The sequence below is a fragment of the Malaclemys terrapin genome, chromosome 13 (assembly GCF_027887155.1).
Source record: "Malaclemys terrapin pileata isolate rMalTer1 chromosome 13, rMalTer1.hap1, whole genome shotgun sequence".
In the NCBI taxonomy this organism is placed as follows: domain Eukaryota; kingdom Metazoa; phylum Chordata; order Testudines; family Emydidae; genus Malaclemys; species Malaclemys terrapin.
Window position 1 is genome coordinate 6194312 of NC_071517.1, and position 13012 is coordinate 6207323.

The 13012-nt window shown below is 46.9% G+C and overlaps 1 protein-coding gene across 1 annotated transcript in view; it reads left to right on the forward strand.

Annotated features, from left to right (window-relative positions):
• The window catches only part of FAM20A (FAM20A golgi associated secretory pathway pseudokinase), a 40648-nt gene that overhangs the window by 7592 nt on the left and 20044 nt on the right, over nt 1-13012 (forward strand). Inside the window, exon 2 of the mRNA XM_054047631.1 lies at nt 12626-12810. Within this exon, the coding sequence (XP_053903606.1) occupies nt 12626-12810 (185 nt within the window). The remainder of the gene's footprint in view (nt 1-12625; nt 12811-13012) is intronic.

A 13012-nucleotide genomic window follows, 5' to 3' on the forward strand; every position in this document is an offset into this window, starting at 1 on the left:
TCACTTTTGACAAAGGCACATAGGGTCCTAAATCAGTTAGGCTCAGATTTTGTTACTTTATTTTATTGTTGTTATATAAAATGTAAACCCATAACAAAAGAAAACATATATATAAATACATGCACAAGATGGACAGACCATATAAATAAAAACATTCAGTGTTCATTAGGTGTAAAATCAGGGGAGGGGGGAACAAACCAAAAACAAGCAAACACCTGAACCTGTAGAAGTCATGCAAGGCATCAATTGTTAAAGCGACTAACTAGATAAATAACTGAGAACACAGGCTCCGATTTTTAAAGGTATTTAGGCATTAACTAATTTAATTCAGGCATTTAGGCTCAATGTTGCAGCACCTAACGGACTTAGGAGACTAAATCTCATTTTCAAAAGGGATTTAGGCATTTAGGAGCCAATATCCCATTGACAGTAGATGATATTTAGATTCCTAAGTGGAAGTGAGATGTAGGCACCTAAATCAGGTAGGCATTGCAATGCTGAGTGCAGCAACCTCTAAAAACCTTTACAATTCTGGGAATTCACCAGTCTTGAACATTTCAAGCCCAGTCTCTTTGTGCAAATACTATCTCTTGCTTGCTTTGCAAGTAACTTTATGCCCGGTCCCAGATTCTTTCATAAGTGCCACAACAATGCTTTGAGCTAGGCAGTGTGAATGATGTTTCAAAAGATGCCAGCTTCTTAAAGAAGTCCCTCCTGTTTGCACATCAGATCTATCATACTGGGGTTGTGCTGCAGTCAGAGCTGATCAGAACATTTCAATGTTGATGAAAAATGGAACCAAAGAGTCATAGAGGTTTTTTTGAGTGTGTTTTCCAGCCAACTCTGCTGTTATGTGCAGACATCTGTAAGTCTCTGGACGTTAGTGCAGACATTAGACACTGGAATAATCACTCAGGCAGCAGAAGTCCTGCTGAATCACACTCCTATACAACAGTGCTGAGGGCCATATATGCACCTACATAGGTCTGAGACATAACATTAGACAGGACAAAGGAGTAGAAAATACCCTGTAGGGGAGAGTCTTGTGTTGGCAGAGGGATGGATCAGTTCACCTAGTGGAGCGTTCATTGCTTTCACTTTTTGTTCTAGGCTTACAGTAAGCCTTTTCCTTTTCCTGTGTTTTAAATTCCTGCATGGTGTGCAGCGCATTAGATACAAGGAGATGTCACCAGTTGGGTGAGATGCAACACAGCCTTTCACCCTGATGGCAACATGTGGCATTGAATGGCATCTCAGGTACTGTATACCCCGGAGTTCTGCTGGAGGTATAGGTCAGTGCTGACTTTGAGCCCCTTGGTCAATGATGTTGTAGCGGGGCATCTCTCCCACGGTGCTTCGGGTAATATCGGCCTTCCCCTGTGTATTGCCATCACTGTTGTCTCAGCACACGCTCACTTCAGGCAGTGATGCCTTGTGAGTGTGGGCCCTGGGCAATGCTAGGGGCTGGGGTCTGAGCTCCAGGGGAGAACTGCAGAAATCAAGAGTTAGTGCTTGGCTCCCTTCACCGGCTCTGGCCTTTTGCTGTTTCATACGCAGGCACCTTATCCTTATCCTTCCAGGCCCTGCCTAATCTCAACTATGTCTCTATCTGTGCTCATTTCCTTCTACTCCGCCTCTCCCTTCCGATGTCTTCCCCGCTCACGTCTCCATACTGCTCCGACACATCCCCATCTCACACTTGGCTTATTATTTATCATGTGTATTACCATAGGAGCCCAAGGCACGGACCAGGACCCCGTTGCGCTAGGCGCTGTACAAACACAGAACCAAAGGACAGTCCTCACATGTTCATGTTGCACCCTAGTCTCACCACCAACTCCCCAGTCCTTGTCCCCCAAGCACCCTCTTCAAATCACTGCTTTAAAAACGACGACGAGTCCTTGTGGCACCTTAGAAACTAACAAATTTATTTGGGCATCAGCTTTCGTGGGCTAGAACCCACTTCATCAGATGCATGGAGTGGAAAATACAGTAGCAGGTATATTTATACATAGTACATGAAAAGATGGGACTTGCCTTACCAAGTGGGGGGGGGTGAGTGCTAACGAGACAATTCAATTGACAGTAGGATACCAAGGGAGGAAAAATCACTTTTGTAGTGGTAATGAGGGTGGCCCATTTCAAACAGTTGACAAGAAGGTGTGAGTAACAGTAGGGGGAAATTAGTATGGGGAAATTCATTTTTGTAATGACCCATCCACTCCCAGTATTTATTCAGGCCTAATTTGATGATGTCCAGTTTGCAAATTAATTCCAGTTCTGCAGTTTCTCGTTGGAGTCTGTTTTTGAAGGGGTTTTTTTTGTCCTGGTAAGGCAACTCCCATCTTTTCATGTGCTATGTATAAACATACCTGCTACTGTATTTTCCACTCCATGCATCTGATGAAGTGGGTTATAGCCCACAAAAGCTTATGCCCAAATAAATGTGTTAGTCTCTAAGGTGCCACAAGGACGCCGCGTTCTTTTTGCTGATACAGACTAACACGGCTGCTACTCGGAAACCTGTCACCATACTTTAAAAACATTTGCCTTTCAGAAAGCCTCCAGCCCTTGCGCGCTTCTCCACCGCCTCCCAGGCCTGAGGTCTGGTGTTGGAGGCAGGGCATCTGCTCTTCTCTAGGTGTAGGTGTTGCAAACCACAGTGCATTCTCCTCAAAGAGCCATAGCGGGACACGGACACTCTTTGTAAATCAGCCTGTTGACTGAATAGATCCCCAGCCCATTATCTCCTTGACTGGCCGAGATCTTTCCAGAGTAAGGAAAAGCAAGCTGTGAAAACGGGATCAACAGCAGGTATAGTCCCACTGAAGTCATTTTACACCAGCTGAAGAGCTCACCCAAGATGCCTAGGGAGTGGGTAGGAAACGGGGGAGGGAAGGGGGTCATAAAGAAATGTGCCATGCACCGATTGCTCCCCCCGGATTCTGTTTGAGATGGAAACCTAGCCACATGTGGATTATTTTCCTGACACAGATTAAATGCTTTGAACATGAGAACAACCTTGATCACGTAACAAACCACAGCAAAACATTAGTGTAAGTAAAAAACAAAACGAGGAGTCCTTCAGGCACCTTAGAGACTAACAAATGTATTTGTGCATAAGCTTTCGTGGGCTAGAACCCACTTCATCAGATGTATGAAGTAAAAGCTACAGGAGCAGGTATAAATACATGAAAGGATGGGGGTTGCTTTACCAAGTGTTAAGTGACGTGTTGATTAGGGGATGAGGGAAGGATCCTATTTTCTCCCCCCTGGTGGATACTCAATGCATTTTCTTTTGTTGAGAAACGTTTTGGGGCGAAGGGAGGCTGGAACTGCATTGCACGCGCTTTTCCTGCAGCTGTGGACGCTGCTGGTATAAAGGACACTTCACGGAGCAGCCATGTAAACGCCAGGATGTGCAGTGTGTAGCTTGATCTTGAGGCTCTTGTACCAGGGATCACTTTGCTGTTGGATTTAAATTCACTTCAGCAGAGATCAACATATTTCTGCCCTGGTTTACTTGTAAAGCGGTTCCTGAAGTGTCAACCACCAAGTTCTGCTGAAGAGGCTTTGGGGGAAAATATGTTGCTCCTTGTGCACAGACACTGCACGAAAGGTCACAGAGCATGTCCCCTATAACACCAGGGCTGACATTGTTCTATAGTGAACTGAAATAAAAGGAACTCCCAGAGTTTCCAGTCTTTCTCCTTGGCGCTGCATACGGGTTACCACTCCATGTCATTGTATATCACTTCTTGTAAACACACACCTACGTATGTACATAGTTGTGGGCTATGTGCTGCCCTCATCCCTATCCTGGGCCTGATTCTCCACTTCAATACTTCAGCATTGCACTGATGTAACGACGGAGCATTGCATTGCAGTGGAAAATCAGGCTCGCGTTCCTCCAGATAAACACATGCAAGAGACATCGTTTGATTCCGATCTCATTCATTCCAGAATTTAACTTTGTTGAAGTCTAGGGAGTATCTTGGATTTACGCTGGTGTGAGCAACACTGGAGACTGACCACGTGTCAGTAGAGATGAGAAAATATGCTGAAGACAGCACTGGCAGAATGCTAAGCTGAGAATGGATGAGAAAGAAACTCAGGGGCAATTGGCGCAACTATTGGTGTAAAAAGAACAGGAGGACTTGTGGCACCTTAGAGACTAAGGTGCCACAAGTCCTCCTGTTCTTTTTGCGGATACAGACTAACACGGCTGCTACTCTGAAACCTGTCATTATTGGTGTAAACTAGATCTCAAGTTTAAAGAACAGAAAACAGACGTGAGAGGAAGTCTGGTCCAGTGGTTAGGGCATTAGCATCAGACTTGTGAGACCTGGGGTCAAGTCCACACACTTCCTGTGTGGCCAAGTCACTTAGGCTAGATTTCTGAAGGTGTTTAGGTGTTCCAAGGCCTAACTGATTTAGGAAGCTAAAGCTCATTTGCAAAAGAGCTTTAGCACTTTGGAGCCTAAATCCCATTGAGGGTTGATGGGATTTTGGCACAGAAGAACCTAAATCCCTTTTGAAAAGGAGATTTAGGCTCCTGAATCAGTTAGGCCTTGTAATGCTGAGCACAGCAACACCTAAATACCTTTAGAAATCTGAGCCTGAGGTGCTGTGTGCCTCAGTTTCCCCTCTATAAACTGGTGATCATGCCACTTTCCTATCACACTGGGCAAGATTGCCAGACTCCAGAGACCATGGTAATGAGGGCCAGATATGTATCTTAAGTAGAAAAAAGATTCTCAAAGAGAGGCATTAACCATGGCACAGCACAGTACTCTTCAGACTGGAAACTCGGCAGTGTGCTGGTGAGACCGTCTTTATTTTTTTCAAGTGGCAAACAACATCTGGCATATGCTAGTCACATCGCTCAGTGCCTTATTGGCAGGTGCTCAGATATCACGAGGATGAGCGTGGCAGAACCTGATTAGACTAGAGAAGCAGCCTGAAGCATTTTCTGTGCAAGTTAACAGACAAGTCCAGAGCTATGCAGGTCAGTGAACTATACTGTAGTGATATAAATAAATATTTACTTAGCAATGCTAGTTTCTAAGAGTCCCGGATTCTCCACTGCTGCCCTCGGGCATGTCACTTAAACCCACATTTTCATAAGTGGCCTCTCATTTGAATACCTCCATTATGTGATGCCCAGTTTGAGACACTTAAGACCTGATTTGCAGGGGTGTTGAGCATCTCCAGTGCCCATTGAAGTCAAGGTGTGAAGAGGCACCTTGGAAATGCTTGAGCACCGTTTAGTTTTTACCACTGACGTGCCTGGCACTTACCCTTTGCAAACAGCCTGCAGTGTTGCGATTGTGCAGAACAAACCAGGAGCTGTGCTTTTTAATACCTTTGCACAGTATGTTTACATGGCTGAGCAAACCGGGAGCTCAAGGCAGTGAGGTGGCTGTACTTAGTCACAACAAAAGCGGGAGAAATATAGTTGAGGGTAACTAAGTAAAAAGCATTTAAGCATTATCAGGTTATGCTGCCGTTCCTGTGACTGGATATTGATTTGGAATTTGCTTTGGGAATAATCTCAACCAAGACACTATCTTGTTGTATCAGCACCTTAACAGCAACAGTAGGCTGCAAGTTAGATGCTCAGAGTGAACACCAATTTAGCTATTATGGCAGATATGTGCATGTCTGAGATGTAGGGTCTATATAGGAACTATATCTAACCTGCACAGGTTCTGGAGCCATGCAAATCTCTATTGTGCTCAGCAGAGAGATTACATTTTTAAAAGCCGGGCAACGTGTCGGGAATATATTAGAAATTTGAAACTAAGATGGATGTTCCCGGAGCAAGTGCATTGTGGGAACTTTAAACAGAATCAGATCACGTAGCTGATTTGATGACACCCTACATCACCAACAAAAGCCCATAACACTAAATGCTGGCTGCTTACAGCAACACTCGCATTATTCTGGTGCCTTCTAACCCGGGGCACAGCGCCTACTATTTGGTAATAAGTCTACCCGCTTCGCTTTGCAGCTTATTTTGTTTGTGGTGAAGAAATGCTTGTAGTTTGCCTTTGGTTATGACGTTTATTTATTACCCAGCCAGGAGCGAATCCGTGCTGCCCAGGCAGTCGCTTGCCCTTGTTTGACTTAGCTTTGTCTCTTATTCTTTTGGGGGAGTGTGTATTGATTATTCCTCAGTCACTTTGAAATAAAATATATGGTTCTCATAAACATGGGACGCATTCTGAGACCATGCTCAGGCTGAATTAACTCACACCCGCCTCCCTCCTGGGGCACTAAACGGCAAATGGACTGTACATTTGGGCTCAGACCAGGCAGTTTCTGGAAAGGGGCTTTTTATACTAGGTGTGACCTGTCCATTGATTCTGTAATGCAACCAAGGTAGAGCATGTTATCCATTTAGTTTATGCCCCGGGTAGGAAGTCAGCTTATCCGTCTGGCCCCGCCTAAGCAGGGGGTGTTACAGGACTGCTCGCTAAAAGAGAGACGTCTGTATAACTGAAGTTGGTAATGGGGGGGGAAAATCTCACCTGCTAGCACATAGGAATATACAGCACTGCCTGTAAGTTAGTGGGTTCAATAAAGTTGTTGTTATGCTCTGCAAATGGCTTCCATTGTGCGGTGCCTAACCGGTGGGCAATGTCAGCATTCACCAGTCCCCTTGTCTGTTTGGTGCCACGGTTGTGTGCTCCAGAAACTTCCAAACTCCTATCGTCTGTGACCTTGTGACCGTTGGAGGGAGGCAGGGAAGGGGTGAGCCCCATACTATCATCAACCACCTCCCAAAGCAGAATTACAGGTCCCAGCCCCGTTCCAAGTGCCCTGATTTAACACTTCCTCTGTATTCGACTCTTCTAAAGTGCTGGATTGAGAGGCCGGGAAATGTTCACATTTATTCCCAGGGTGAATCGCCACCAGTTGCTCCAGAATGTCAGTCCAACTTGCTACGGAGCACGTGGGGCTTTGAGCATTGCATGGCAGAAAGCCGCACAGATGTGCCTTTGAGAAACTCCGAGCTGAATCCTGCTCCAGGAGGTACACAGAACCCAGCTGATGCGGGTGGGAAGGCTGGAGGAGAGCAGTGGAGTGATGATGTTACTGGGAGATGCGCGCACAAAAGAAGGCGGCGTGTGGTCCCGAGAATTTGCCAGGCCAGGCCAGACCATTGGTCCATCTACTCCAGCATACTCAATTCCTCAGGGCCCAGTGGAAAACACCAACCTCTTTGCACGGTGCTGCACCATGTGTATCCAGCAGTGGCCCCCTAGTGAATTCTTTAGTTACAGTTTAGGGAAAAGGAGCAGCTCCTGATGTCCCTTCTCATCCTTAATCCCCGTAATCTCCACACCTTTCGGCCACAGCTGAGGTCAGGATCAGCCTGGCTGAGCTCTGCAGGTGCCATCGAGTCTGAGTGCACAGCCGGGGGGCCGCACAGTGGTTGCCAGGTGTAGATCAGTGAGTGCAGCCCCACATACAGCGAGAGCCTTCTGGGTTCCCTCTCCCACGGCGTGTCCTTTGTTCCAATCAGTTTGAACAATGCCAACTCCGGCATTCGACCTCCGTTGCTTCGATGCTTTTAATTTTCTTTACCTTGGGCATCCAGAAAATAAAGCTCCTTGTCAGAGGCAAGTTTCTTTTCAGCTTTTGTGTTGCCCAACAGTGTGTGTTTTGTTAAAGGCCTGGATTAACTTGGCGCTTTCCTCTTGTAGAGTGTTCAGTCCCAGCCGGTCCCCTTCTCTGTTAATGAACCACTTGTTATCAGCAGCTTCTTTCATTGATCTACCCTGGCACTTCAATGCAAACTGGGCCGGGGAGGCTGCGTTCCCTTTATCAGGACTCTTATATGCTGTCCGGGGCTCTGCTGAACCGCCAGTGCTCCCTCTTCCAATGGATATGTGCTGAATGTCCCTCCACTAGCCAGTTAATTTCACTGCAGTTTAGCAAGGATTGGCCCAAAGCTGCAAATGTTGCAAACGGTTTGCAAAATGCTAATGAAAGAGAGCGATTCCCCCCCCCCCGACCCCCTCCCCCCAAGTTTTGCTATGGAACCAGGAGTGCTGTTCCGCTCTACTTACCAAGGAGGGTCCAGGTTCCGGTAATTGTCTTTTATACCATTAAATCAATGTAGTGCTGTCAAATTGCTTCATAGAGTCACCATGTATCGGGCAGAAATAATGTGAAAGCTGGTACTGTCACGGTCTTTCACAGCACTACATTAACACTTTACATTGATATGAACTTTTCTACTATCTAGGACCTTAAACACCGTGAAAAAAAAAAACGGTGGTGGTTCACATGGAATAAAAGAGACAGGGTTTGATTGTAATTAATATAAAAAGATTCTTTCACTGCGGCTTCTGGACTCAGACATGACCCAGTTTGGTTGATATCTCTAGACTGGGCTGCCTACCATCACCTCTCAGGGTCTCCCTAAGTCCTGACCTGGAGTCCACCGTCATGGAAGGCCCCGATCTTATGTTATTTTGGCCTCCTAAATGCCTTCTCATCCTTTAAAAAGCATGCAACCAACACGAAAACAAACACCAATTACCCAAGCCCTGAGGTACAGATCTGGCCCTTAAGAAAGTTTCATACAGAGCTCTGTGTAACTCATCCGAAATCCCGCTGCGTTCCAGGGGAAATTGTAAGGCCTAGCATTGTGTAGTAGGGCCCTAGGGCCAGATCCTGAGATCTGTCTGAGCTACGTTTAACACAGCACCCCAACTACCTTTGCACTCCCCCAATCCTGGAGCAGCCAGGCTGGGTTTGGTCCCAGTTCAGGCAGTAATAAGCGTTAGTTACTGCAAATACATGTCACCACTTCTCCTTTGTCTGGGTTAATAACAGCTTTAAATCAGCTGATCGGTGCAGGTAATTTCTGACACTGCACCATTCAGATCCCAGGGCACAGCGCAGACACCAGCCCCAAGGAGCGAGGGCGTGACTGACTGCATTTGGTCTCCTTAGAGAAGGGCTCGCTCTCCTCTGCAATAACAATGGAGCTTGGTGGGGCTGCCTCCGTTTCTGGTGCCATTGGAACACATTTTCTTGGGGGCACCTCTGTGGTACCAGCCAAGCCAACAGCCTCTGTTACATCTGAGTCCAGCTGCCTGTCCAGTTACCGAATGACCCCAAGAGCAGCCTCTGGGACCTTCCCACTTGGACCCTCCTCACCAGGCAAGGTCAAGTACTTGAGACCGTCTCATTCCAGGCCAGAGCTTCAGCGGGTTTAACCAGCCCTGCAGCGAGGGGAACGATCCTGATTGACCTCAGCTGCTCACAATCTGGCCCTGTATCTCCAACTTTCTCTGACTAACCAGCCTTTGTGAAAGAGCAACCATCTCACTGGCACATTGGGGAGCTCTTGTGTGACGTAATCACCCCCCTGCAGGCAACGCTTCCAGACAAGCTGCAGCAGAAACATCTGCCAATTGGGTGAAAAGGATGCTAGGACTGCAGGTCTAAAATGAGATGAAGAGCACTTGCGTCATTTTTCCAGCACACCAGCACATATTCATCACCATCATTTGGCCTCTTTCTGGGCTTGCACAGTGCCAGAACAGACTGACTGCCACACACTTTATCCTGTTGTTCTTCACTTGACTTAGAAATAGACTCCATTAATAATATGTCACTGTGATAGGGGGTGTTCCAGCTGAGGGCCTTGAAAGACTTTACTAACCTGGCAGCATTCAGCTTCACAACACCCCTGAGAGGGAGGAACAATTACCCCCATTTTATAGATGGGAAAATTGAGCCACAAATTGCCTATGGTGTTTGGGGGATTCAGAGACTATGGTGCTGGTGAACAGTATAAAACCCTAAGATTAGATGGCTAGATGAGCTGGAATCACAGAGCAGAAAGGTAGAAATAGAAGGCAGGCATCCAAACTAATCGTCCCTTGTACATTCGTACCCTCCTTTGCCAAGCACTTGAGCCCTGTCGATGAAAATACTAACCAGAAACAAAGCACCACACTCCAGGACTTTTCCCTTTGCCCCCACCCACCTTGGCTAGTTCCCCATTGACTCTAGTTAAAGGCCCCTCATATTCCTGAGCCTGGCTGCTGTAAGAGGGACCCATTTGGGGTTTTTCACCAGCCTACTTTTCCCCTTCTCTCCTCACTTGTTTACTTAGCAAAGGTTGGCTCTCCTGCTTTTATGGCCTGGCAGGATTTCTAGTGAAAATGTGAAATGTTCATTTTTCCTGCCGGGACCGAGGAAAGCAGCATGCCACGGTGTCACTGGCCTTGCCTTGGCGTATGCTGACCCAGATCAAAAAGTCCGGGGTTACTTACGTTTCAGGCTTAAGCTGTTGAATGCCACCTGGATCAATGATTAGCCTAGGCACTAATCTGTAGTTTGCATGGACAAACGCAGTGAAGTTACTGGGCAAGTGACTGTCCTGTATCAATGACAAAGGGTCATGAGAGAGGGGGATGGGTAAAAGAGGAGTACACAGGAGCTGTCTATGCATTTTACACCCTTTCTCTGCTCAAGGAGGAGACTCTTTCCAAGAGGAAGGAAAGTGGTCAGCTCCCCACACCTGCTCCTGCCCTGTCCCTGCAGCGAGCCCTCACCCAGGGCCAGAACCAACACTTTGGGGAGGGTGCAAGCCAGAGACAGGAGGCAGGCTGGGGTCAAGCCGTAAATGTAAGAGAAACATTTTAACTTTGCACGTGTCCCGTCACTCATAGCAACCACCCCACGAGAGGAATCCGCTTAAAATCGGATGCAGCAGCAGGTTGTATTGACCCCTAAGCAGAATTCCTTCTGGTCTCTGGGATTCTCTTTAAGGGCTGGTGGGGGAAAGGAGGGGTCCCTAGTGTGGAGTCCTGCTCCCCAGGACTTGGTAGGAGATTATGGGGGCTCAAAGCCAGTGACGAGGCACAGGTCCTCCCCATGGAGACCCGCATTCTCCAACAGACCCCCTGTACTCTGGGCAGACCAAGAGAGGTCTGTAGGTTCTGGGAAGCAAACGTGAACCTCTTTCCTTCAATGGGAGAGAAGGGGAAGCCAAGTCCTCCTATCCCTGACTGAGCAATTAGCTGAGAACACTTCAGGGGAATTCACTTCCTCCCTAGCCCCTTCCTGCTGATTGTCCCCTCAGGAAGAAGCTATTAACCATGTGGTGCAGTATTAAACCAGCACTGCTCTCCCTAGGTCTTTGTGCTCCATCTCAGGGTGGATTTGCTGAACATTCCTGATTAGGCCTCAGCTGGAGTATTTTGTCCAGTTCTGGGTGCCACATTTCAGGAAAGATGTGGACAAATTGGAGAAAGTCCAGAGAAGAACAACAAAAATGATTAAAGGTCTAGAAAACATGACCTATGAGGGAAGATTGAAAAATTTGGATTTGTTTAGTCGGGAGAAGAGAAGACTGACAGTTTTCAAGTACATAAAAGGTTGTTACAAGGACGAGGGAGAAAAATTGTTCTCCTTAACCTCTGAGAACAGGACAAGAAGCAATGGGCTTCAATTGCAGCAAGGGAGGTTTAGGTTGGACATTAGGAAAAACTTCCTGTCAGGGTGGTTAAACACTGGAATAGATTGCCTAGGGAGGTTGTGGAATCTCCCCGTCACTGGAGGCTTTTAAGACCAGGTTAGACAAAGACCTGTCAGGGATGGTCTAATACTTAGTCCTACCATGAGTGCAAGACTCTAGGTCCCTTCCAGTCCTATGATGCTATTCTCTGAAACTTGCCCCTTTTCAAAATGACTCTCTTAGGTACTTGACTGTCCCCATCACTACAGCACCTGAGGGCCTCGCAATCTTTCATGGATTTATCCTTACAACACCTCTGTGTGCTAGGGACGTCCCCTATTATCCCCAGTTTGCCCATTAACATTCAGCAGACACAGCTTCTTCGCACCCTGGCCTTTGTTCAGTTTGCTGTTCATTTTGCAGGCGTCTCTGTATAAGACCCTTCTATGGATGCTCCTTCCCTCCCTGCCTTCCAACCCCCAAAGAGTGTCATTCAACAGACTAGCAGAAGATCCCCCTCTTTGGCCCACCAGCTGGAGCTTTCAGACTGCTGCCCCAGCAGCTAAAGTGGGAAGCTATTGTAAAACGATGAAAACTTCTGCTGGCATCTCGTCCTTCCTCCCCCATTTGTCTGTTTATTTGCCTCTTGTGTGTTGTCTAAATCCTAGATTGTGAGGCAGAGGCTGTCTGGCTGTTAGTTTGCATGGAACGCCAACAGGGGTCCCTAGCTACTACCCCACTATAACCATAAAAAGGTAATGAAAAGAATATTTTTGCCCTCTCCGGTTTGGCACAGAGAACACCACACTAGGAATATATAATGGTCACGTGGTTAAGACATGACTTAGGAGACCTGGGTTCTGGTTCCAAGTCTGTCACAGTCTTCCTGGGCAACCTTTGACAAGGCGCGCTCTCTGTGTGCCTCGGTTTCCCCACCTGTAAAATCAAGATCATAATCCTTACCCACTCTCGTAAGGCAATTCGCTATCTCTGGCTGGAAAGCTCTGTAGAACGTGGAACTGTCGGTTAATAGCGTTTTCCCAGCTCTTTGAAAACCAGCAGTCTGCTTGTTTTGGAGCACTAAGGATTTACATTCAGTGACATGCCCTTTTCATCGTATAACGTAATGTTTTTCAGGAGACATAAGCTTTACAGAGAGGAGCTCAACCTAACTTCTCCTGACTCGCTGCTGCAGCTTGGGCGGGAAGCAAGCTGGCTCCAATTCCACCTGGGCATCAGTCGCTATGGGCTGTACCCTCGATCCAGCCCGGCCATTAACAAACTCCTCCATGCCATGCAAGATTTTAACACTGTCAGTGCCGGTAAGAGTTTCGAGTCGGGAAAGGCTGCTCACTTGGCACCATAATAGAACTGGTTGGAATCTTTCAAATGAAAAGATTTTTTGTAAAAAATAAACACATACACAAATGTAGTGACCATTTTCCAGCCTTGGGGTTTTATTTTTATTTTGTATAAAACTTTCTCCAAAACCTTATTGAAAATGTAACTGACAAATTTCAATAA